The sequence below is a fragment of the Mus caroli genome, unplaced genomic scaffold (genome assembly GCF_978045245.1).
Source record: "Mus caroli unplaced genomic scaffold, Mus_caroli_1 scaffold_3, whole genome shotgun sequence".
In the NCBI taxonomy this organism is placed as follows: domain Eukaryota; kingdom Metazoa; phylum Chordata; class Mammalia; order Rodentia; family Muridae; genus Mus; species Mus caroli.
The window spans coordinates 17,422,683-17,450,325 of NW_028227258.1; the positions used below are offsets into that span (position 1 = coordinate 17,422,683).

Here is a 27,643-nt window from a genome sequence, read left to right on the forward strand (position 1 = left end):
CAGGTTTCCAAGATGCCTTTCCAGACTAGAACCCAGACATGTGAGCCGCTGGCCGGCCACAACAGGCGGGGCAGATGGTTTTACTGCAGAATTCTACCATAGAATTGGTAATCATAGAAGAGGTAATACCAACTCCTCAAACTATTTTACAAAATAGAAACAGAAAGGACATTACCAGAGGCATTCTCTAAAGCCACACTCACCCTGATATGTAAAATATACAAAGACTCAACAAAGGAAGAGAACTTCAGACCAGGTTCTCTTATGAACATTAATGAAAAAATACTCAATAAAATACATTCAAACTAAATTTAAAAAAAACATCAAAAATGTCACCCACCACGATCAATGAGGCTTCATCCCAAGGATGCAGAAATGGTTCAATTTATGAAAATCAATGCATGTAATCTACCATATAAACAAACTGAAAGGGAAAGTAGATCTCATGAACATTTCGCTGCATGCTGAAAAAGCCTTTGACAAAATCTATCACCCCTTCATATTAAAAGTCAGGGAGATATCAGAGCTAAAAGGTGCATAGTCAAAGCAATATACAACAAGACAATAGATAGCATTAAATTAAATGGAGAGAAACTTAATTCAAATCACTAAATATATGGATAGGAAAAGGCTGCCCACTGTCTCCCTATCTATTCAATATATTTCTTGAAGTTCTAGATAAATCAATACGACAACTAAAGTATGAATCAATAAGACAACTAAAGGAGATCAAGGGAATACAAATTAGAAAGAGAGAAGTCAAAGTATCACTGTTCTCAGGTGGTATGATAGTGTACATAAATGACCACCAAAATTCTAGCAGAGAACTACAGATAATAAATGCTTTCAGCAAAGTGGTGTCTAGATAAGAAAAACAACCGAAACAAACAAACAAACAAACAAACAAAACCCACTAGCCCCTTTTTACACAAACGATACGTGGACTGAGAAAGAAATTAGGGAAATGACACCTGTAATAATAGCAACAAATACTATAAAATATTTTGCTGTAACTCTAACTAAACAAGTGAAAAAAATCAAGCAAGTGAAAAACATGTATAACAAGAACTTCAAGTCCCTCAAGGAGGATATGAGAAGATGGAAAGATTTCCCTACTTGTAGGTGAGTATGAATAACATACGTAGTGAAAATGACCATGTTAACAAAAACAATCTACAGATTCAATGCAATCCCCATCATAATTCCAACATAATTATTTACAATCCTTGAAAGAGCAATTCTCAACTTCCCTACAAAACAAAAACAAACAAACAAACAAACAAAATCCCAGAAAAGTAAAACAATCTTGTACAGGAAAAGAACATGTGGAAGCAACACCATCCCTGATTTCAAGCTATCCTACAGAGCAATAGTAATTAAAACTAAATGGTATTGGCACAAAAACAGACTGGTTGATCAGTGGAATAGAATGAAAAACCCAGAAATAAACCCAAACATCTATGGACAGTTGGTTTATGACAAAGAAGCCAAAACCATGTAATGGAAAAATAAACGAGTCTTCAACAAGTGGTACTAGTCTAACTGGATGTCTGCATGTAGAAGAATTCAAATAGACCCATAACTATCACCCTGCACAAAACTCAAATCCAAGTAGATTACAGACCTCAACATTAAGCCTAACATATTAAATCTAATAGAAGAGAAAGCTAGGGAACTGCTTTGAATTCATTGTCTTGGCACAGGAGACAAATTTCTGAACAGAACATCAGTAGCTCAGGCATTTAGATAAACAATTAACAAGTGGGGTCTCATGAAACTGAAAAGCTTTTGCAAGGCTAAGGAAACCACCAATAGGACAAAATGGCAGCCTACAAAGGGGGAAAGGATCTTCATCAATCATACATTTGACACTAAACTAATATCCAAAACATAAAAAGAAATCAAGAACATCAACAAACCAATTAAAAAATAAGAGCCGAACAGAATTCTCAAAAACAGGAATCTCAAATGGCTGAGAAGCACTTAAAGAAATCTTTAACATCCTTAGTCATCACAGAAATGCAAAACAAAATGACCTGAGATTCCATCATATACCCATCACAATGGCTAAGATAAAAAACTCAAGTGGTAGCACATGCTTGCAAGGATATGGAGAAAGAGGGACACTCCTCCAATGCTATTGGGGGTGCAAACTTCTACAAATAACTTTGAAAATCAATTTGGCAGCTTCTCAGAAAATTGGGAATAGCTCTGTCTCAAGACCCAGCTATACCACTCCTGTGTATAGACCCCAAATATTCCCCACTATACCACAGGGACAGTTGTTCAACTATGTTAATAAAAGACTTATTTGTAATAGCCAGAAACTGGAAACAACCTAGATGTTTCTAATCTGGAGAATGGATAAAGAAAATGTGATACATCTATAAAATGTAATATTGTTCAGCTATTAAAAAGAAAGACATCTTGGAAGGAAAATGGCTGCAACTTGAGCATATCATTATAAGTGAGGCAACACTGAACTAGAAAGACATGTATGGTATATATTCATTTATAATTTGACATTAGCAATAAATGCAGGATTACCATGTTATAATCCACAGACACAAAGTAGATGAATTATAAGGGAATCCTAAGGAAGGATGTGTGACTCACACTCAGAGAGAGAAGCAAAATAGTCATCAGAGGTGGATAGAGAGAGGGAACTGGGTGGGAGAGGAGATGATGAGGGGTATAAGGATGGTGATTTGGTTTGGAGAGGGGCAGGAAAGACCTGGGAGTGAGACTGGATATCAGTTTTGGGGGGGGGGATCTCTGAGAACAGGTGGAGACCTGGGTTGGAGGAGTGTATATGGGTGATACTAGCTGAGATTCCTACCAGCAGAGGATATAGAAACTGAACTGGATACCTACTATAGTTAGGCAGGACTTCCAGTAGAAGGAGGGGGACATTAACCCACCCAGAGATCCTTCAACCTAAAATTTGTTCTGGCTACAGGATGCACAGGGATAAAAATGGAGCACAGACTGAGGGAATGGCTAGTAAGTGACTGGCCCAATTTGAGACCCATAACAGATGGGAAAAAGCCAACCACTGTCACTATTAATATACTCTGCTATGTTTTCAGACAGCAGTCTAGTATAACTGTCTCCTGAGAGGCTTCATTCAGCAGCATATGGAAACAGATGCAGAGACCCATAGCCAAACATCAAAGAGACTTCTGGAAGCATTGGAGATAAAATTGGGGGAGGTGTGTGTGTGTGTCAAGGACTCTAAATGAAGACCTACAGAATCAACTAACCTAAGCCCAAGGAGGTTCCCAGAGACTGAACCACCAATCAAAGAGCATGCAGGGTTTCAAATTAGACATCCTCCCCAACCCTACATGTAGCAGATGTGAAGCTTGGCCTTCCTGTGGCTCCACTAACAGTTGGAACAGGGGCTGTCTCTGACTCTGTTGCCTACCACTGAATTCCCTTCCCCTACCTGGACTGCATGGTTGGGTCTCAGTAGGAGAGGATATACCTTGTTCTTCTGGGACTAGATGTCCTAGAATGGGTGGTACCCAAGGAGAAGAAGGGGAAGAATGGGGGTAAAGAGTTATAAGGGCAGAACAGTAAAAAAAGAAGGGAGGGACTGAAATTGTGATGTAATGTGAATAAAAAATAAATTATGACAGAAAACCAACCAACCAACCAACCAACCAACAAAACCTAACCAACCAAATAACCCAGTGCAGCCAGAACCCAGTACAGCCAGAACCCAGTGCAGCCAGAACCCAGTGCAGCCAGAACCCAGTGCAGCCAGAACCCAGTGCAGCCAGAACTCAGTGCAGCCAGAACCCAGTGCAGCCAGGTACCTGAAGTTTAAGGGATATGATTCTTTGTTGCTCTGCCATTAACTCTTTCTGTTCCTGCTCCATCTTTTCAGTCAGCTGTTTCATGTGCTCTTGATAACTCTGTTCCTTCTGTGCCATCAGCAGCTCGTGCTTCGTTTGCATTTCCGCCAATGCTCTGTTTGCCGCCTCTGCGGCTTCTGCTTTTATATGTTCCACTGAGAAAAGAGAGAAGCAAAGGCGATGAAGAGTACATTTTGGGAGAGGCTTTTGGTTTTTTACTACTTTGTGGAACCTTTACCCTGGAAACTGGTGAAAAAGCAGGGACATTGCCATGTCTACTGGTATAAAAACAGACACCATGAAGCTAAGAGTGATATTTGTCATCTTTTCTCTTCAATGATGACGTCATATGGACCAATATTGCAACACATGCCGAGAATTTCCAACATCTGGAATCTTCTCAACAGCTCCCACCTTCAGTCCTCTTTTCCTTTTCTGTGAGTGACTGGTCCATCTTTAGAACTGTATCGGCCAAATCCTCCTTGGACTCAAAGTATTTTCTCAGCATCACTTCAGCCTAGATGTTGAAGGGAGTTAGAATGAGGAAGTAATTATGTGAGTTGAAGACAAATCAAACTTAACCTTCAATTTAATTTTATCAACTATGTGACAAATACCTTGTAATTCAAACGGTATTTCATGTTTGAGGTTTTAAAATCAACTTGAGGTACATCCAAGGATCAATCATTTCCAGCCATTCAAATTGTAGTAACAGGTGACTCCATTCATCTAGCTGCATCTTTGATGCCTTATCCCCCTCAAAATATTTATTTCATATGTTACTATCGCCTAATGATGTTGATTTTCACTTGAAAATGTAACCTTCGCTAATTGGAAAACAATTTTGTCCTACAATATTTTCTGATCACATGATCTCTTCTGTTAGCTCATCCCAGATCCTCCTTTTCTCCTCTCCCACCCAACTCCATGCCTTTTCTTCCTCTCTCCTTTGAAAAAAACCAAACAGGTAAACAACCCCCAACCTCCCAAAAACCACAAGAAACTGTCACAGACAAAAAAAAAAAAAAAAACCTCCCACTAAAACACAAAAGCATGAACTGTAATTAATATACAAGCAAAAGATCAATAAGACAAAAAACAAAAAAAACCACCCAAACACAGGGAGGCAAATACCATAATACAGTTAATACCATTGAGTTTGTTTTGTGTTAGCTATGCACTTTCTAGCTTGGACCCTACCCTGAAGTATTAACCAGGGACTTTTTCTTGTCTTCTTGTCTAACCAAACCTCCTGTGCTGAGACCTTCCTGCCTACCTGAATGAGTCCTGCAGATCATTCTCAGAGCATCTAGAATGCTGCCATAACATTTCAGAAAGTGTCATTGTGGTGGTTTGAAAGAGAATGGCCCCCATGGAGTCAAATACTTCAATATTTAGTTACCAGGGAATGAAACTGTTTGAGAAGGATGAGGGGGTAATGGCCTTATTTGAGTGAGTGTGCCATTAGGCTTTGAGGTTAGAAAACCTTATGCCAGGTGAGTGTCTTTAGCTCAGGATATAAAGCTCTCTGTTACTTTTCCACCACCATCTCTACCTGTGTGTCACCATGCTCTTCATAATGATGATAATGGACTAACTCCCTGTGCTGTATGCAAGCTCCAAATTAAATATTTCCTTTTAGAAGACTTGCCTTGGTCATGGCAGTGCTTTATAAATAGTATGTAGCCAAATCTAATCTTGAATCTACTGCCTAAGTATGGCTGTTTAAAATGGCTAAAGGCGAGGAGCAGGGAGCACCATCTTGGTTCTGGGACTCCGCCGAACTTAGGAACTTAGTCTGCACAGGTGAGAGTGTGCACCACAGAGGCAGACAGCTTCTGGGACAGGCAGGAGCCACAGAGCCGCTGAGGCAGCAACCTTTTCGGGCCGCAGACATCCGGCACCCTCCCAGCCAGAGGACAGTGGTCCGCCCTGCACGGGAGCCCTCTGCCTCAGGAGCAGGGAGCGCCATCTTTGTTCCGGGACTCGGCCGAACTTAGGAACTTAGTCTGCACAGGTGAGAGTGTGCACCACAGAAGCTGACAGCTTCTGTGACCTGCCAAAGCAACACAGCATCTGGGAAAGGTCCTGTTTTGGGCCTTCTTCGGCCAGGAGGAGGTCCAAACACCAGATATCTGTGCACCTTCCCTGTAAGAGGAGAGCTTGCCAGCAGAGAGTGCTCTAACCACTGAAACTCAGAGGAGAGAGCCTGTCTCCCAGGTCTGCTGATAGACTGAAATAAGAATCACCAGAACAATCTCTAAACAGAGACAACTATAACAACTAACTCCAGAGATTACCAGATGGCAAAAAGTAAATGTAATAATCTTACTAACAGAAACCAAGACCACTCACCATCATCAGAACCCAGCACTCCCACTTCGCCCAGTCCCGGGCACCCCAACACACCTGAAACTAGAACTGGATTTAAAATCATATCTCATGATGATGGTAGAGGACATCAAGAAGGACTTTAATAACTCACTTAAAGAAATACAGAACACTGCTAAACAAGTAGAAGACATTAAAGAGGAAGCACAAAAATCCCTTAAAGAATTACAGGAAAACACAACCAAACAGGTGATGGAATTGAATAAAACCATCCAAGACCTAAAAAGGGAAGTAGACACAATAAAGAAAACCCAAAGTGAGGCAACGCTGGAGATAGAAACCCTAGGAAAGAAATTTGGAAACATAGATGCGAGCATCAGCAACAGAATACAAGAGATGGAAGAGAGAATCTCAGGTGCAGAAGATTCCATAGAGAACATCGGCACAACAATCAAAGAAAATGGAAAATGCAAAAAGATCCTAACTCAAAACATCCAGGAAATCCAGGACACAATGAGAAGACCAAACCTACGGATAATAGGAGTGGATGAGAATGAAGATTTTCAACTCAAAGGACCAGCAAACATCTTCAACAAAATTATAGAAGAAAACTTCCCAAATCTAAAGAAAGAGATGCCCATGAACATACAAGAAGCCTACAGAACTCCAAATAGACTGGACCAGAAAAGAAATACCTCCCGACACATAATAATCAGAACAACAAATGCACTAAATAAAGATAGAATACTAAAAGCAGTAAGAGAAAAAGGCCAAGTAACATATAAAGGCAAGCCTATCAGAATTACACCAGATTTTTCACCAGACTATGAAAGCCAGAAGATCCTGGACAAATGTTATACAGACATTAAAAGAACACAAATTCCAGCCCAGGCTACTATACCCAGCCAAACTCTCAATTAACATAGATGGAGAAACCAAAGTATTCCACGACAAAACCAAATTCACACATTATCTTTCCACGAATCTAGCCCTTCAAAGGATAATAACAGAAAAAAACCAATACAAGGACGGGAACCACGCCCTAGAAAAAACAAGAAGGTAATCCCTAAAAGAAGACAGCCACAAGAACAGAATGCCAACTTTAACAACAAAAATAACAGGAAGGAACAATTACTTTTCCTTAATATCTCTTAATATCAATGGACTCAACTCCCCAATAAAAAGACATAGACTAACAAACTGGCTACACAAACAAGACCCAACATTTTGCTGCTTACAGGAAACTCATCTCAGAGGAAAAGATAGACACTACCTCAGAATGAAAGGCTGGAAAACAATTTTCCAAGCAAATGGTATGAAGAAACAAGCTGGAGTAGCCATTCTAATATCTGATAAGATTGACTTCCAACCCAAAGTCATCCAAAAAGACAGAGAGGGGCACTTCATACTCATCAAAGGTAAAATCCTCCAAAAGGAACTATCAATTCTGAATATCTATGCTCCAAATACAAAGGCAGCCACATTCATTAAAGAAACTTTAGTAAAGCTCAAAGCACACATTGCACCTCACACAATAATAGTGGGAGACTTCAACACACCACTTTCACCAATGGACAGATCATGGAAACAGAAACTAAACAGGGACACAGTGAAACTAACAGAAGTTATGAATCGAATGGATCTGGCAGATATCTACAGAACATTCTATCCTAAAACAAAAGGATATACCTTCTTCTCAGCACCTCATGGTACCTTCTCCAAAATTGACCACATAATTGGTCACAAAACAGGCCTCAACAGATACAAAAATATTGAAATTGTCCCATGCATCCTATCAGATCACCATGGACTAAGGCTGATCTTCAATAACAAAATAAATAATAGAAAGCCAACATTCACGTGGAAACTGAACAACACTCTTCTCAATGATACCTTGGTCAAGGAAGGAATAAAGAAAGAAATTAAGGACTTTTTAGAGTTCAATGAAAATGAAGCCACAACATACCCAAACTAATGGGACGCAATGAAAGCATTTCTAAGAGGGAAGCTCATAGCTCTGAGTGCCTCCAAAAAGAAACTAGAGAGAGCACACATTAGCAGCTTGACAACACACCTAAAAACGCTAGAACAAAAGGAAGCAAATTCACCCAAGAGGAGTAGATGGCAGGAAATAATGAAACTCAGGGGCGAAATCAACCAAGTGGAAACAAGAAGAACTATTCAAAGAATCAACCAATCAAGGAGCTGGTTCTTTGAGAAAATCAACAAGATAGATAAACCCTTAGCCAGACTCACTAGAGGGCACAGGGAAAGCATCCTAATTAACAAAATCAGAAATGAAAAAGGAGACATAACAACAGATCCTGAAGAAAACCAAAACACCATCAGATTCTTCTCCAAGAGGCTATACTCAACAAAACTGGAGAACCTGGATGAAATGGAGAAGTTTCTAGACAGATACCAGGTACCAAAGTTGAATCAAGATCAGGTTAATGATCTAAACAGCCCTATATCCCCCAAAGAAATAGAAGCAGTCATTAATAGTTTCCCAACCAAAAAAAGCCCAGGACCAGATGGGTTTAGTGCAGAGTTCTATCAGAACTTCAAAGAAGATCTAATCCCAGTTCTTCACAAACTATTCCATGAAATAGAAACAGAAGGTACTCTACCCAACTCATTCTATGAAGCCACAATTACTCTGATACCTAAACCACAAAAAAGACCCAACAAATATAGAAAACTTCAGACCAATATCCCTTATGAATATTGATGCAAAAATCCTCAATAAAGTTCTTGCTAACCGAATCCAAGAACACATCAAAACAATCATCCATCCTGACCAAGTAGGTTTCATCCTAGGGATGCAGGGATGGTTCAATATATGGAAATCCATCAACATAATCCAGTATATAAACAAACTCAAAGACAAAAACCACATGATCATCTCGTTAGATGCAGAAAAAGCATTTGACAAGATCCAACACGCATTCATGATAAAAGTCTTGGAAAGATCAGGAATTCAAGGCCCATACCTAAACATGATAAAAGCAATCTACAGCAAACCAGTAGCCAACATCAAAGTAAATGGTGAGAAGCTTGAAGCAATCCCTCTAAAATCAGGGACTAGACAAGGCTGTCCACTTTCTCCATATCTATTCAACATTGTACTTGAAGTCCTAGCCAGAGCAATTCGACAACAAAAGGAGATCAAAGGGATACAAATTGGAAAAGATGAAGTCAAAATATCACTTTTTGCAGATGATATGATAGTATATATAAGTGACCCTAAAAATTCTACCAGAAAACTCCTAAACCTGATAAACAGCTTCGGTGAAGTAGCTGGATATAAAATTAACTCAAACAAATCAATGGCCTTTCTCTACACAAAGAATAAACAGGCTGAGAAAGAAATTAGGGAAAAAACACCCTTCTCAATAGTCACAAATAATATAAAATATCTTGGCGTGACTCTAACTAAGGAAGTGAAAGATCTGTATAATAAAAAGTTCAAGTCTCTGAAGAAAGAAATTATAGAAGATCTCAGAAGATGGAAAGATCTCCCATGCTCATGGATTGGCAGGATCAACATTGTAAAAATGGCTATCTTGCCAAAAGCAATCTACAAATTCAATGCAATCCCCATCAAAATTCCAACTCAATTCTTCAAGGAATTAGAAAGTGCAATCTGTATAAGTTTCAGTGTCTCTGGTTTTATGTGGAGTTCCTTAATCCACTTAGATTTGACCTTGGTACAAGGAGATAGGAATGGATCAATTCGCATTCTTCTACATGATAACCGCCAGTTGTGCCAGCACCATTTGTTGAAAATGCTGTCTTTTTTCCACTGGATGGTTTTTGGTCCCTTGTCAAAGATCAAGTGACCATAGGTATGTGGGTTGATCTCAGGGTCTTCAATTCTGTTCCATTGGTCTACTTGTCTGTCGTTATACCAATACCATGCAGTTTTTATCACAATTGCTCTGTAGTACAGCTTTAGGTCAGGCATGGTGATTCCTCCAGAGGTTCTTTTATCCTTGAGAAGAGTTTTTGCTATCCTAGGTTTTTTGTTGTTCCAGATGAATTTGCAGATTGCCCTTTCCAATTCGTTGAAGAATTGAGTTGGAATTTTGAGAGGAGAAAGTAGGGAAAAGCCTCGAAGATATGGGTACAGGGGAAAAATTCCTGAATAGAACAGCAAAGGCTTGTGCTGTAAGATCGAGAATCGATAAATGGGACATCATAAAGTTGCAAAGCTTCTGCAAGGCAAAAGACACCATCAATAAGACAAAAAGACCACCAACAGATTGGGAAAGGATCTTTACCTATCCTAAATCAGATAAGGGACTAATATCCAATATATATAAGGAACTCAAGAAGGTGGACTCCAGAAAATCAAATAACCCCATTAAAAAATGGGGCTCAGAACTGAACAAAGAATTCTCACCTGAGGAATACCGAATGGCAGAGAAGCACCTGAAAAAATGTTCAACATCCTTAATCATCAGGGAAATGCAAATCAAAACAACCCTGAGATTCCACCTTACACCAGTCAGAATGGCTAAGATCAAAAATTCAGGTGACAGCAGATGCTGGCGAGGATGTGGAGAAAGAGGAACACTCCTCCATTGTTGGTGGGATTGCAAGCTGGTACAACCACTCTGGAAATCAGTTTGGCGGTTCCTCAGAAAATTGGACATAATACTACCAGAGGATCCAGCAATACCTCTCCTGGGCATATATCCAGAAGATGTTCCAACCGGTAAGAATGACACATGCTCCACTATGTTCATAGCAGGTTTATTTATAATAGCCAGAAGCTGGAAAGAACCCAGATGCCCCTCAACAGAGGAATGGATACAGAAAATGTGGTACATTTACACAATGGAGTACTACTCAGCTATTAGAAGGAATGAATTTATGAAATTCCTAGGCAAATGGATGGATCTGGAGGGCATCATTCTGAGTGAGGTAACATATTCACAAAGGAACTCACACAATATGTACTCACTGATAAGTGGATATTAGCCCCAAAACTTAGGATACCCAAGATATAAGATACAATTTGTTAAACGCATGAAACTCAAGAAGAACGAAGACCAAAGTGTGGACACTGTGCCCCTTCTTGGAATTGGGAACAAAACACCCATGGAAAGAGTTACAGAGATAAAGTTTGGAGTTGTGAAGAAAGGATGGACCATCTAAAGACGGCCATATCCAGGGATCCATCCCATAATCAGCTTCCAAACGCTGACACCATTGCATATACTAGCAAGATTTTGCTGAAAGGACCCAGATATAGCTGTCTCTTGTGAGACAATGCCGGGGCCTAGCAAACACAGAAGTGGATGCTCATAGTCAGCTATTAGATGGATCACAGGGCCCCCAATGGAGGAGCTAGAGAAAGTACCCAAGGAGCTAAAGGGAACTGCAACCCCATAGGTGGATCATTATTATGAACTAACCAGTACCCCAGAGCTCTTGTCTCTAGCTGCATTTGTATCAAAAGATGGCCTAGTAGGCCATCACTGGAATGAGAGGCCCATTGGACTTGCCAACTTTATATGCCCCAGTACAGGGGAATGCCAGGGCCAAGGGGTGGGGGTGGGTGGGTGGGGGACTGGGGGGGGGAGTGCATTGGGGACTTTTTGGATAGCATTGGAAATGTAATTGAGGAAATTACCTAATTAAAAAAAAAAAAGAAAAAAAAAAAAAAAGAAAGTGCAATCTGCAAATTCATCTGGAATAACCAAAAACCTAGGATAGCAAAAACTCTTCTCAAGGATAAAAGACCTCTGGTGGAATCACCATGCTGGACCTAAAGCTTTACTACAGAGCAATTGTGATAAAAACTGCATGGTACTGGTATAGTGACAGACAAGTAGACCAATGGAATAGAATTGAAGACCCAGAAACGAACCCACACACCTATGGTCACTTGATCTTCGACAAGGGAGCTAAAACCATCCAGTGGAAGAAAGACAGCATTTTCAACAAATGGTGCTGGCACAACTGGTTTTTATCATGTAGAAGAATGCGAATCAATCCATTCCTATCTCCTTGTACTAAGGTCAAATCTAAGTGGATCAAGGAACTTCACATAAAACCAGAGACACTGAAATTCATAGAAGAGAAAGTGGGGAAAAGCCTTGAAGATATGGGCACAGGGGAAAAATTCTTGAATAGAACAGCAATGGCTTGTGTTGTAAGATCGAGAATTGACAAGTGGGACCTCATGAAACTGCAAAGCTTCTTCAAGGCAAAAGACACCATCAATAAGACAAAAAAAAAACACCAACAGATTGGGAAAGGATCTTTACCTATCCTAAATCAGATAAGGGACTAATATCCAATATATATAAAGAACTCAAGAAGATGGACTCCAGAAAATCAAATAACCCCATTAAAAAATGGGGCTCAGAACTGAACAAAGAATTCTCACCTGAGGAATACCGAATGGCAGAGAAGCACCTGAAAAAATGTTCAACATCCTTAATCATCAGGGAAATGCAAATCAAAACAACCCTGAGATTCCACCTCACACCAGTCAGAATGGCTAAGATCAAAAATTCAGGTGACAGCAGATGCTGGCGAGGATGTGGAGAAAGAGGAACACTCCTCCATTGTTGGTGGGATTGCAAGCTTGTACATCCACTCTGGAAATCAGTCTGGTGGTTCCTCAGAAAATTGGACATAGTACTACCGGAGGATCCAGCAATACCTCTCCTGGGCATATATCCAGAAGATGTTCCAACCGGCAAGAAGGACACATGCTCCACTATGTTCATAGCAGCCTTATTTATAATAGCCAGAAGCTGGAAAGAACCCAGATGCCCCTCAACAGAGGAATGGATACAGAAAATATGGTACATTTACACAATGGAGTACTACTCAGCTATTAAAAAGAATGAATTTATGAAATTCCTAGCCAAATGGATGGACCTGGAGGGCATCTTCTTGAGTGAGGTAACACAATCACAAAGGAACTCACACAATATGTATTCACTGATAAGTGGATATTAGCCCAAAACTTAGGATACCCAAGATATAAGATACAATTTGCTAAATGCATGAAACTCAAGAAGAATGAAGACCAAAGTGTGGACACTATGCCCCTTCTTAGAATTGGGAACAAAACACCCATGGAAGGAGTTACACAAAGTTTGGAGCTGTGATGAAAGAATGGACCATCTAGAGACTGCCATATCCAGGGATCCATCCCATAATCAGCTTCCAAACGCTGACACCATTGCATATACTAGCAAGATTTTGCTGAAAGGACCCAGATATAGCTGTCTCTTGTGAGACTATTCCAGGGTCTAGCAAACACAGAAGTGGATGCTCACAGTCAGCTATTGGATGGATCACAGGGCTCTCAATGGAGAAGCTAGAGAAAGTACCCAAGGAGTTAAAGGGATCTGCAACCCTATAGGGGGAACAACATGATGAACTAACCAGTACCCTGGAGCTCTTGTCTCTAGCTGCATATGTATCGAAAGATGGCCTAGTCGGCCATCACTGGAAAGAGAGGTCCATTGGACTTGCAAACTTTATATGCCCCAATACAGGGGAATGCCAGGGCCAAAAGAATGGGAATGGGTGGGTAGGGAAGTGGAGGGGGGTATGGGGGACTTTTGGGATAGCATTGGAAATGTAATTGATGAAAATACATAATAAAAAAAATAAAATAAAATGGCTAAAGGCAAAGACTATGTACCCTGGATTTTCAATGAGTCTGTGAAGCTCATTGACTTGATCTTGAGTGAGGTCTTAACTTTCTTCTGCCACAATTTCCTTTTCTCTCTATGAGATAATAATAATAATTACTTAATAGAATTGATGCCAGAACTCAGTGAGTTTATTTCTAGAAAAAGTGAGGGCAATCTAGGTATCAACTGCTATTACTATGATTATTACTAGTCTGTAAACTAGCATTACCTAGAGCTTACGAGAAAGAAATTACTAGTTACTTGGTTTGGTTTAGTTTGGTTTGGTTTGGTTCTGTTTGGTTATTCCTTAAATCACAGTAGCCCTAGATCCTTGAGAAGTACTCTAAACACTGGGGGTAAATAAATCACTCTTGCATGATTAGATAACTAAATAAGAGAATGAATGATTTCCACAAACATTTCTGAGAGGTCCAATTTTACTCCCAAGGAAGAAGCTACAATCTATATCATGGTTGACTGCCTGGATGAATGTAAGAGGAGGGCACAGCTCACAGACACCATTGTAGTGTCTTTGAAATCGCAAGAATTTGTTAGAGATTCTCTACCAAGTACCACAAAATGCTAAAACTGCTCAGTTTACCTGGAGTCCCTTTCCAGCAATCTGGATATACTTTTTCTTCAGCTCTTGTTTCCTTTGAAGAAAAAGGTAGTAACCTCCTGGTTTATAAAATGTCCCCTGCTTCACTTCTTCTTCCAGATGACCAAAGAGGCCCTCCAGTAAGTCTGAGCAATGAGCAGATGACATGTCCATGTTCTTCTTAACAAAGGCATCTCGCTTGGCTTCCAGCTGGGCCTGGTAGGGCACAGGAGGGAGATACACAACAGATTACAGGAGAATGTCTAACTGAGGACTCATTTTTCACCTCACTGTAATGTCCCTTCAGAAACTGGTCCTTCAGTTTGTTAATCCCTGAAGGAATTCTGCATCCCTTCTGCTGCCCACCCTTTCTGACTTAGAAAGTGATTGTCAACATAGAGATGCTACATCATAGGAAACTGTTTTATTTTAACATTTCTGATTTTAAGGATAGCTCAGATCACACAGGTTAGAGTTAGATAGGCTCCTGTGTTCTCACTGAATGTGTGACTCTACTGCTTGGTGTCCTTACCATGTGTGGACAGATAATTCCTTGTTTGTGAAGCAGGATGGAGAATACCAATGTCAGATTATGAGGTAACACAGGGTACTAAGGCCAGAGACTTTACTAAAACTATTCAATAAAAGAATAAATACTTTTTGATATTCTAAAATTCTGTGTTTTTGTCACCGTGAAGGTAATGAATGATGAAGATGGTAATGATGTGAATTTCAACATTTAGAAAGCATAATGAACCTCTATATACATTCCATCCTAAAAATACCTCAGGTAAGAAGATGCCTATTTCCAACGACATTGACTAGCTAGCTGCACTAGAAGTTTTGATCACAACAATGTATCATTTGTAAAATCTGGGCATTGCTAATCAGGGAGAGATCATCACTGATCAAATGTCCATGTTTTCTTATAACAAAGAAAATGAAATTTTGTGGAAAATATGATTCACTATAATACTAGAATTTTTATCAAAATCCAGCAGAATCTAGTCTTTCAACAGTCATTGTAAATCTGTGCACATCACTGAGCATTCCTCTCTTGGAGACTAAGGACAATTCTCTCCTCAAAAAGACAAATATATTCCTGACTCTCAAGATGTTGAGTGCCAAACCTACCCCTAATTCTTCCTGGAACTGTTGGTCTACATCCTTGAAAGAATTCTTCATGAAGACCTCAATGGCCTCCCTCTCAAAGGTCCTGTGCATGTCCAGCAGCTCCTGTAGGGTTTCTGTGGGCATGTGGATCTTCTGATTCATCTGTTCTTCGTAGTAGGCGATGGCTTTTTGCACTGCTGCTGAGTTCTTTATTTGGGCCAAAGTCAGAACAGCACTCTCCTCGAAGGCGAGATCTCTACTGCAGATGGCACTGACATAGGTCTGCACCAGGCTTTTTAGACCTAGATGATGAAGGAGTTCCAAAATGACTATTAGTTGCTGGACAGAGCACATAGCTTCCACAATTTTCTGAGAAAGAACACCAAATGGATAATATGTTAACCTGGAGATCCAGAGCTCAAAGCCCATTTTTACTGCCTCTACATTTAACTAAGAGATAGATTTGGTATTAAATTTCTCAGGACAGGGTTTGGATGGCCCGAGACACTGTGTCTCCTTATTTTATCTCTCCTCTTTTTTTTTTTTAAATTCCCTTTCCATTGTATTTCTTTTCTCTCTCTTTAAATGACCAAAGAGAAACCTTGTCATCATCTTTCTCCTCTTCCACTTCTCCTGTTGTACTTGGGTGAATTTGGCTGTTGCTCTTCCTTCCTTCCCTCCCTCTGTCCCTCCCTCTCATCCTCCCTCCCTTCTTCCCTCCTTCCCTCCCTCTCTCCCTTCCTTCCTTCCTTCTTTCCTTCCTTCCCTTTTTTCTTTCTTTCTTTTACGTATTTTTTGTACTACATGCTACTAGCCCACTTTCCACACTCTATAAATGTGTCTATCCACTATTTTGTTTTGTTTTGTTTTGTTTTGTTTTGTTTTGTTTTGTTTTGTTTTGTTTTGTTTTGTTTTTTCATGAGAGCTATAGAATGACCAAGACATTCAGCTTTTCTTACATCTTTGCTCTTTGGATTACTGAAAGGACCACATCCCTGTCTTTAAAAAACAAAAACAAAAACAAACAACAAACAAACAAACAAGTCATTGTTGGCTACATATCAAAGTTAAGGGAAGTCTGAGAAATGTTACACTATTTCAATAAACAAAACAAAAAAACCAAATAAATGAACACACATACAAAGTGTACTTACAGATTTGAAAGGAAGAAAAATATCAAATCCATGACTCATCCCAACTATAGAACCAGAAAAGAGAGTGCAGGACTGACTTGCACAGAACTATTGAGACAAAAGACCTGGCACCAGCTCTGTATAGCCCTGGCTGTCCTGGAACTCATTTTGTAGACCAGGCTGGCCTTGAACTCAGAAATCTGCCTGCCTCTGCCTCCCAAGTGCTGGGATTAAAGGCATGTGCCACTACTGCCTGGCTATGACCTTGTATTTTCGATCCTCCTGCCTCTACCCCTGCAAAAGTAAGATTCCAGGTTGCACAGCCATACCAATTCATGTGGTGCTGAGATCAAACCAACAACTTTGTGAATGTTAGTAAATCACTCTACTATCTGAACGACATCCCTGGCCAGTGAGCTAACTGACTCCATGGTGTTCCTTATTATAAATATCAGCTGCCTGATTCAATGGTGTTCCCCTGCTATAAATATCAGGGGTGGGGGAATCCACAGTAAATTATTAAAAAACAAACAACTTTACCCACTCCAAACACTAATTCTTCCTCCTGATATTACTTTCTCAAGAAATAATAAAATATACAGGAAATGAAGAGCTTCAGTCTGAGGTGACATATTTGTAGTTCCTTCTTGGACCTACCATACTGTTGTATTTTATTATAATGAAAACTTTTATATTTGACACCAATATATAGTAGCTTCCATGACTCATTGACAGTTTTTACTGCCCTAATTTTGTCCTAACCCAATGACCACTTAATTCTACTCAAGTGTCAGATGTCTATAAATTAGAGACCTTCCTACAAAGCTTGGAGCCAATTGTAAGATCCTCCAGTCATGTCTGCTCCATCAGGACAGCACCATTGCATCATGACTCCACTCCTCTCATGCACTCTCTTCTTTCAGTCACATAGCTTTTACTTTCCTGAAGTTGGAAAGTCATGTCCTGCCTTAGGCTTTACTCTGTTGCATTAGCCCTATGTGGTATTTGATCTGTGACAATCAGTTAACCTCTTTATTAATAAGGAACCATGAACAAGTGGAAATTCAGGCTACATTATGTTCTGGTGGTTTCTGCTGTTGTTTGCTATTACAAGGATGAGATTGTGAGAAATACATTTAGTTCCCAAGTAAATTCCAAGTGCATGAGAGGCATACACTCCATCTTCAACAACATCAACAAATGGTGTTTGGTCTGGTTAGAGTGGGTTTGTTAGTATCCTACAATGAGCAGAAGACCAGATAAGAGGTAGAAGGGATGACTTACGTGGTCCATTGACTCTAATGCCACCAGACAGAGTCTTGACATCAGAATAGCTGAAGATGTATGAGGTGAATTCTGCAACTTGTTCTACAAATTCTTTATTCAGCTGGTCCTCCTGTATTGACTCTAGTTTGGAAAGTTGCCTCCTGTCTCCGGGCCTGTCAAAGATGAAGCACTTCCTCTTTGGGAATAACTTCCTGATACACAGTCGAGGCATATTAAATTTTTTAGTGTTCTCATCAGTTCCTTAAGGAAGGATAAATTAGATGCAGTAAACTTCAAATAAATTCTTTCAAATAAATGACACTTTCAGTAATATAACTTTCCCAAAGCAAGGGGTAAATAACTAATCTAGAATGAGTAAAACAAAACAAAATGACAAGAAAGAACAAGCCCTCTGAGAAGCTGTGGATGGTACAGTTCAAATTCATCAAGTTGTGTTTTCACTTCCCTTAACAGCACTGAGGAAAGCACAAACACAGGATCAAGAATTTTACCAGGAATACAGAAGCGATCCTTATGCTATTGTTACCATGATATCACAAGCTTCCATTGAGCCCATTTACCTTTTCTCAGAGCCAGTGAAGTCTCTAGGTACTCATCAGGAGTGATGGATATTCCATTAATTTCCAGATCCAGGGAGAAATCCCTCAGAGTCCACACAAAGACAGGAAAAAAGCCCACGAAGTTAGCTGAGTTGTCTACATCACTCTGTTGAGGTGATGACTTTGATTTGATTAGATCAGTCTGTTCTGTCAGATAACTGACATGCTCAGTTAAGAAAACTACGGGGAAATCTCCATTTTTATGATGTGGATCCCACCACTATACCACAAAATTATATATTTATATGACAGCTTAATCATTTTCAGAATTTAATTGGTCACAAATATCTATTTTATATCTGCTTCTGAACAAGCACTGTCCCTGGGGAACCTTTTAAAATAAGCAAGAGAATGCCAACTCTGAATGTATATCATATTTAAAGAGACAGATAATAAGTACATGAAAAATAATCCTCAAATATTGCTAAAATTGTGATTCAAAAAAATAAACTAGCCCAAGCAATAGTGAATCAATGCATGGATCTGTGTGGGTTGCTTGCACATGGAAGTCTTCAAAGGGCTACTTGGATCTTCGAGATTCTAGGTTTTCCAAAATCCAAACATGGAATGTTCCAAATAGAGGTTACATCACTTATAAACCCTTAAACAGAAAAATGTGATTATATACTGAGTATAAATAATGCTTGCTTGTGTGGTGGGGAAGAAGTTCCAAAAGACCTATATGTAGGACATTAAGTTAGACAGACTCTAGTCTTCAGCTTGATCTGCACTAAATGGAAGGTACTTTTTGAAGAGAAGATATGATATAACACCATTTCTGAAGATCATACTGGCTGTGACTATACTTGATAGTCAAGAGTATATGCACAGAATAATTTGGCAGTTGACATGTCCAAGACAAGAAAAGCTTACACTAGAATTTGTTGTGGAATGTATGTAGAGAGATAGGGGGTGGTATGCTGATATTAGATCTGGTTCCCTAATTAGTTATTGATTTGGTCAATAAAGGATGCTAGGAGCCAATTCCTGGGCAGAAGGGATAGGTGGCACTTCCAGCTCTCAGGGGGATAGACAAAGTGAAAGAGAAGGTGTTTTCCTGGTTGGAGATGGTTCAGAAGTTATGAGCATTGATGGCTCTTCTTAAGGTCCTGAGTTCAAATCCCAGCAACAACATGGTGGCTCACAACCATATGTAATGTGATCTGATGCCCTCTTCTGCAGTGTCTGAAGACAGTGGGGTGGGGGGAGGGACTTTTGGTTTTGGAAGAAGAAGCACAAAACAATCATGTAAGATTTCAGTGAAGCTAGAACCAGCAGCCTCTGTCACCAGCAGATAGCAGAGGATGTCCGCAGAGGATGGTTGATATGAGTCATTAAGTTTAGGGCAGGAGGACAGATGGGGATAATAAATTATTAAGGGCACACATTTCCAAGTGGGAGGTATTTGAGCCAGGCAATTGTGCTAGTAGGCAAATTCTAAAGTAATAAAGCTCTCTGAGTCTTTTTCATTGTGCAAAGGTGGGTTGAGAGAGAAGCTGTGTTGGTGCTGGCAGCTTGGCAAAGCTAAGCCAGGGGGAACAAAACGGAATTGGGAAAGGCAAGAGTATGGGCTGCACCTTCAGGGTCGAATCTCCTGGGCAAAGGTGGTAGCAAATTTTTAAAGCTACACACAACATAGGGAGTGTGTCAGTTTAAGGAAAGAGCTTTGCTAATGGAGCTGAGTAAAACAATGACTTCTCATTGTACTAAGAAATGGTTATATCAACTGATTTCTATGTTTTAAATCTGAGCAATTTTGTGAATGATGGGAAATGTTAATGTAATTAGAAACATGGAGGGAAGAGAGATTTTGTGAATTTTGATTTGAATTGTCTCTAAGATATCTACATGATGTATTCCATCAGCTGATACATGTGAATGGCTGAATGTGGCTGTAACTACTTGATGACAGCTGACATATGGGTGCTCCAATTGTGTCATGAGGCACAATGACAGTCCCTAGATCCAAGTAAAACCAGGCTAACAGAGTCACAGCCACTAGTGTCACACACTTAGAAGCCACAAAAAGAAGAGAATGTAAACAGGGATGTGGGATATCAATCCAGAAATGGATTTTCTGAGCAGTATGTGACTCTGTTTAAAGGACAGGTAGGCCAGGAAAACTTGAACTTGTGATGGGACTGAAGTAAACCTGGTAAGGAGACAAGGATTTTCCAAATCCCTTAGATTGGCTATTGCAATTGGGGTTGAATGAGAATGGCCTTACCTGCTGGTTCACCTGTTGGGAAGAATGAAGCTGTTCCTTCATTCAAGGTTTAGGATCCCTTGATGAGTTTGTAGGATAAATATTACCTATAGCATCCAGTGAGCAGTCAGGATGCCTACTCTCATTTAGACATAATAAGAATACTGACTATTAAGAACATGAGTTCTGAATCATGTTGAAGATTTGGACAAATGCAGGATACTGAGCCAGATAGGGATGCTCTCAGAAGTGTACCACTCTGTCTGAGGCATTGTATGATGTAAGAAGTTTGAATTTTTCTGGGTAGTAAGGCAAACTCACATGAGGAAAATCAGGGGTTTTGTTATTGAGAGACTTCAAAATATTAAGGTCCTTGTCTGCCTATCTAACTGATGTCATATTGATGCTGTTGTTTCTAGGTTTAGGACTATGCTAGAGAACACCAAAAGGATACTGCAGCTGGTCCAGGGCCTGCTGGTTGATGGTTCCTATGCTGTTGTAGATGAAGGTGCTGCTGAGGAGGACGGCCAAGGCAAAGATCCAGCAGTCATTCTGGTTGTCACCCTACAGGTCAGTGAGTGAAGAAGAGTGACTAAGAGATTATCCATCAACTCGGTTAGGCAAAAATGGCCTTTATCTGTCCCCCATCAGCTATGACAACAAAGGTAAGTCATTTCTTCTACATAATAAATTTGTACCTGTACAATGATTTTATGAATCTTAAATTTATGTTGTATAATTCAAATATGACAAAGTATATCCATGTATATAAGAGCATGAAGGACATTCACATTTAAAAGTCATAACATTGGTCAGTTACTAAAATCTAAACTGGCATGCTGGATTTCACTCCCAGGACATGTTATGGGAAGGGCCATTTTAGCTCTCTTTCAGTGAAACTTTTGTTTGCTCCATATTGGGAAGAGTAGTAATGTGATCCTCCATGAAAAAGGATGTCACTGCAAACTGTGGTGGTTTAAAGTAGAGTTAAAAAATGACACTATTGCAAATTGTGGTGGATTGAGGGAGAATGCTCCCCACAGACTTATATTTTTAAAGGTTTAGTCACCAGGAATGGAATGAAATTTTCTTAAAGCATTAGAAGAATTAGGAGTGTGGCCTCATTGAAGAAAGTATGTCCCAAGGGGTAGGATTTAAGGTTTCAAAAGCCCATGCCAAGCCCAGTCTCTCTGTCTTTGTCTCTCTCTGTCTCTCTCTGCCTCTGTCTCTCTGTCTCTGTCTTTGTCTCTCTCTCTCTCGCAATTTCTCTATTTTTCTCTCCTTATTACTTTCTTTTTATCCCTCCATTTTCTTCTCTCCCTCCCTCCCTTCCATCCCCTTTCTCCTGCTGCCCATGGATCAGGATGTATCTTTCAGGTACTGTTCTAGCACCATGCCTGCCATTCCTGCTGCCATGTTCTCTACCATGATGATAATAGACTAAGCCTCTGAAGCAGTTAAATGTTAGCTAAATGCTTTAACAAAAATAGTTACCTTGGTCATAATGTCTCTTCACTGCATTAGAGCCCTATCAAAAGTATACATTTTATATTGTTTTCCTCTCATTGATAGTGCTATGTAGAAGTTACAATTCTCATCATTTCCATAGGATCACACTTATGCAAGTTCAGAAAATGTACAGTCATATTTAGTGACACCGTTAAAAGTCTCACCAAAACATGGTGTGGTGGTATAAGAGAAAAATGGTAAAAAATATTGTCAGTTATTCTTTTTTTATATATATAATTTATTTTTTTATTAGGTATTTTCCTCGTTTACATTTTCAATGCTATCCCAAAAGTCCCCCATACCCACCCTCCCAATCCCCTACCCACCCACTCCCCCTTTTTGGCCCTGGGGTTCCCCTGTACTGGGGCATATAAAGTTTGCAAGTCCAATGGGCCTCTCTTTGCAGTGATGGCCGACTAGGCCATCTTTTGATACATATGCAGCTAGAGACAAGAGCTCCGGGGTACTGGTTAGTTCATATTGTTGTTCCACCTATAGGGTTGCAGTTCCCTTTAGCTCCTTGGGTAATTTCTCTAGCTCCTCCATTGGGGGCCGTGTGATCCATCCAATAGCTGACTGTGATCATCTACTTCTGTGTTTGCTAGGCCCCCGCATATGAAGGCTGACTCTCTGTTAATATGTTGACTTTAGTGTCAACTCTTGGTTCCTATGTTAGGTAAGTGATACACTAATTTGATGCATCAGTACTATAATTGAAGACTGGGAATGACTATTGATTTACCATGAGTAGATATGAAAGATTATGCCGTACCTTCTGCATGTCTTTCAGGCCCTCAGTGTCAAGCAGAACGAGGGTATGTTCTGGCTTCTGGGGATGAGGCATGCACCACATCCAGATGCCCTTGGTGTGAGACTGCACAGTGGAGCCCAGGGAGAAGCCTACAGAGTGGGGATGAGATGGAGAGATAAACAGCACACGCTTCCTGAAATTGCCTTGGAATGAACATGTTTACCATTTACAGAAGACCAGCCAGTTCCAAGTGTTGGTTTTGATTTCAAACCAGGAAACATGGAGTGCAGAACATCCAATGCTTATCAGCCATTCATTTCCACCTTAGACTTAAGTGGACACTTCCTCCTCCTGAATGAACATTCTAACAAATATTGTCTAATTCATTATAACGTAAGCTGACTGTCCCTACTAATGTATTATTTCTTCCACTAAGACTTGCTTTTTTTTTTTTTTTATATAGTTTTAGAGCTTTATTGTAGAAGGGGTGGGAAAAGAGAGAAGGTAGTAAGAAAAACAGAGGCTGGCCATGGTCACGTGGGGAGAAGGGGGAAGGGAGGGAGAGAAGGAGGGCTAGAGATGAGGATAAGAAAGGTGAGAACTTATGAAGCCCACTAAGACATGCTTATACCTTTAAAAGACGTGATGACATTGTGGGAGGAAGCACTGGGAACACTAATTCAGAAATGCATGTCCACTGATGGACAAAAAGCACCCCATATGACCTGCATCTTTGACTTTTTTCTACTCATATTTGCTTTCTGGATACTGACAGTGGATGTGGGAAGGGGTACTGAGCAGAGCTCTCCTGGTAGAACTCACCCTTCTGTTTTCCAGCCAGCTTATTCATCAGATAGGATTTGCCTGTGTGGTAGAAGCCCACTATTGCTACGACCACTACAGGATTTTGGATAGCAGACAGGATGTCCAGTGCTTCCTGGTAGACCTCCAACTGCTCACCAGAGTTCTTGATGAGGCACACTGGGCCTTTCATGTGGATTTCTGAGGCCATTTCCAGAGAGTACTCTTATGTTTGCAAGAGATGATAAAAGAGGAAATGTTCTGAGTCAGTTAGAAGAACTCAGTTCAATGACCTGGACTATCATGAGCATTCTGTTATAAACTAGAGGGTACAATAGCAGCACACACACATTGGCTGGGAACCCAACTAACTACCTGAAGCTAGTAAGGCCATGAGTCTTGAAGGAGATCCTACTATTGTCACTTTATTAAACCAGCATCATTCTTTTTTTTTTTAAGATTTATTTTTTTATTAGATGTTTTCTTCATTTACATTTCAAATGCTATCCCCTTTCCTAGTTTCCTTTCCAAAAATCCCCTATATGTTCCCACCTCATGCTCCCCCAACCCACCCATTCTCACTTCCTGGCCCTGGCATTCCCCTGTACTGGGGCCTAGAATCTTTGCAAGACCAAGGACCTCTCCTCCCACTGATCGCTGACTAGACCATCTTCTGATACATATGCAGCTAGAGACATGAGCTCTGAGGGTACTGGTTAGTTCATATTGTTGTTCCTCCTATAGGGCTGCAGACCCCTTCAGCTTCTTGGGTACTTTCTCTAGCTCCTTCATTGGGGACCCTCTGTTCCATCCAATAGATGACTGTGAGTATCCACTTCTGTATTTTCCAGATACTGGCAGAGCCTCAGTGTAGACAGCTATATCAGGGTCCTGTCAGCAAAATCTTATTAATATGTGCAATAGTGTTGGTATTTGGTGGTTGTTTATGGGATGGATCCCCGGGTGGGGCTGTCTCTGGATGGTTCTTCCTTCAGTCTCAGCTCTGAACTTTGTCCTGTAACTCTCTCCATGGGTATTTTGTTCCCCCTTCTAAGAAGGAGCAAAGTATCCACACTTTGATTTTCCTTCTTTTTGAGTTTCATGAGTTGTGTAAATTGTATCTTGGGTATTCTAACTTTCTTGGCTAATATCCACTTATCAGTGAGTACCCAGCGTCATTCTTAACTGCATTCTAAATACTTATCCTTATTCCCACAGATAAGTGTAGCTCTTATCCTTCACCAAAGAAGTTTTTCTTTGTAACAGGTAGAGACCACAACAAAAAACTACAACCAATCAAGTTCAAGGAACAAATGGTTGTGTGGTACCCAGCATCAACTATAACCTGACTTCTGCATGTTCTGCTCAGGGACCATCACAGAAAAGGGGGAAGGGGTGAAAAGATTGAAGAGTCAGTAAAACAGGAAGTCTGATATGAACCTGGGGTTCCTAGATGTAATGGAGAAGCTATACCCATGTAGACTCAACAGCTTGGCTGCCTAAACAAGACCCCCAAAGAAGTACAGCACCAATGGACATGCTTACCATCAAAGGGGAAATCTCATGGGGCTTGAACCCTCAACAAGGCACTACAGGCAACTAAGGAATGCTGAGATTGGAATATAAATCCTCCTGGATGAGCTTCATGGTTAGTTATCCAATACCAAGTGGACTGTCCTGAGATCATAGCCATCCAATAACATTATACAGATGAAACAGATTGTGTGTTCATTGACTGAGGAATATATACCTGTGTGTGTGAGTGTGTGTGTTTGTGCATGTGTAATACCAATCAAAGAAAATGAAGCCATGGATTTGAAAGAGAGCAGCAGGTTGTCATTAGAGAGGTTGTTGGTGAGAGAAAGGGAAGGAGAAAAATGACATAGTCATATCTTAATTCCAGCTAATTATTATTAAAAATAAGATGGACCAAAATGTTGTATACTCAGGATTTATTTATTGCATATTTTTAAGTGTCCAGGAGGCATTAATGACTGTACTGGAGTTATTTATATTTTAAACTCATATATGTAAACATAAAAAAAACAAAAATTAACCTTTAAAACCAAAAATGCTGGACTTGTTAAACAAAAGTATATTGGGGAACACTTCAGAACTGGCACAGCATGTCCAAGTAAAACTCTAATCATGTGAGAATTAACCACAAGAATCTCAAATCAGATTACACAAAACTACAACACTTCTGCCCATTGACAGAGACTTGTAACAGAGTGAACACACAGCCTTCAGAGTGGGAGAAAGATCTTTGCCAGCTGTCTCCAGAGCATATTAACCAGAAAAATAAACACACACATACAAACACACACACACACAAACAAACACAAACAAAACTGTGGATCCATCAATGGGACAATGAACTGAATAGTCAAGTCTCAAAAGAAGCGCAAACACTAGTAATTAATAATAATAATAATAATTTTGAAAGTGTTCAATATCGTTAGCTTGCAGGGACATGCAAATTAAGCTTACAACGAAATTGTCTCTCATCGCAGTCAGAAGGGTTATCATAAAGTAAGTAAAGAGTGGTAAAGTGAAGACAAAGAGTGATTTGTCTTTAGCATTTATCACTTTAGCATTTGGCTTTAGCATTTATCACTGCTGGTTTTTTCCACATAAATCCAACAGAGGGCCAGACCTCCCTTGTCCTGCTTCCTGTGACTTGCAGGGAACAGAACAGACACACTGGTCATGTTTCTGGATCAGAACCTTTCCCTTTGAACAACAATGGACCCTGGAAACTACCAAAGTGAGAGTTTGGACTTTTAAAAATTCTTTTTAGTTATGTGTATGTGGGTTTACCATGCATTTGTGGTGGCCCACAATGGACAGAAGAGGTTGTCAAATAACCTGGAACTGGAGCTGGAACAGTTACGAACTGCCCAAGTTGGGTGTCAGAAACCAAACTTAAGCAGTGAGGCATCTCTTAAACCCTGGTAGTTTTTATTGTTATTTGGCTTGTGCTGCCATAAAAGAGGAAGCAATCCATAACGGTGGCCCAGAAAAGCTGTCTGCAAGAGTTTATCACCTCCAGAGTCGACAGCGGGAGGAGTATCTGTTTTGACATGTTCCAAGTTGCCAGAGGTGTACAATTATCATTTTTCAAAAGGCATACAAACTGGCAACAGAGTGGGTGAGTTTGTGTGAGAGTCTTAGGGCAACAAAGATCATTTAAAGTACAGTGAATGCTGAACATGCCTCCCCCCCCTTCCCCCCCCCCCCCGTCCCCCTTTCCCCCAACCTCTGTGGACTCCACTGCCTGATACCTATTAATTGAGCACAGCAGAAACAGTGTAGCTGACAGCATACCTTCCCTCCACACAAACTCTGGATTCTAAAACCTCCTGAGCAACAGCCTCCTGTGGAGCAGTTATCTACAGGGATTCATCAGTATGCTGGAAGCCTTTCCCACACCTGCCCCTCCCCCTCTCTCAGCTGGAGCAGAAATCCTTCCTTACCTTTGGATAAAATTAGGAAATGAAGAGGAGCTGGTGGCTTCTTCCCTCTTGAATCAAGATGCTCTGATGGATGCCCTTGGCACCTGGTGTTTTATCATCCCTCCAATTTCTGGGGCGGTCCAGAGCATTAGCAAAAATTTTCTGCTGAGGCAGTTGAATTAGAGCTACTTCTGCAAACACAGTGTTAAAGAAGAAAGTGAAATTAGAAGTACTCAGTAGACCTAAATTATCAGTGACTGGTGCAGAATTCAAGGAGAGAGTTTGCTAACAGGTTATCACAAGGATTCTCAGGATTATCCAGCTAAGGGTTTC

The 27,643-nt window shown here is 40.3% G+C and overlaps 1 protein-coding gene across 2 annotated transcripts in view; it reads right to left on the reverse strand.

Annotated features, from left to right (window-relative positions):
• LOC110290935 (guanylate-binding protein 1) overlaps positions 1 to 27,425 on the reverse strand; it is a 32,140-nt gene extending 4,715 nt beyond the window's left edge. Inside the window, exons 1-10 of one of the 2 annotated variants that reach the window (XM_085835464.1) lie at positions 27,332 to 27,425; positions 23,877 to 24,080; positions 23,076 to 23,203; positions 21,249 to 21,358; positions 18,550 to 18,746; positions 17,987 to 18,229; positions 15,591 to 15,871; positions 14,460 to 14,672; positions 4,275 to 4,377; positions 3,822 to 4,015 (exon numbers count right to left, since the gene is read on the reverse strand). In XM_085835464.1, coding sequence (XP_085691590.1) covers positions 3,822 to 4,015; positions 4,275 to 4,377; positions 14,460 to 14,672; positions 15,591 to 15,871; positions 17,987 to 18,229; positions 18,550 to 18,746; positions 21,249 to 21,358; positions 23,076 to 23,203; positions 23,877 to 24,066 — 1,659 coding nt within the window. In that variant the 5' untranslated portion in view covers positions 24,067 to 24,080; positions 27,332 to 27,425. The remainder of the gene's footprint in view (positions 1 to 3,821; positions 4,016 to 4,274; positions 4,378 to 14,459; positions 14,673 to 15,590; positions 15,872 to 17,986; positions 18,230 to 18,549; positions 18,747 to 21,248; positions 21,359 to 23,075; positions 23,204 to 23,876; positions 24,081 to 27,331) is intronic. The other variant, XM_085835465.1, reaches the window with a different exon arrangement.
• Between the last annotated feature and the right edge of the window lie 218 nt (positions 27,426 to 27,643).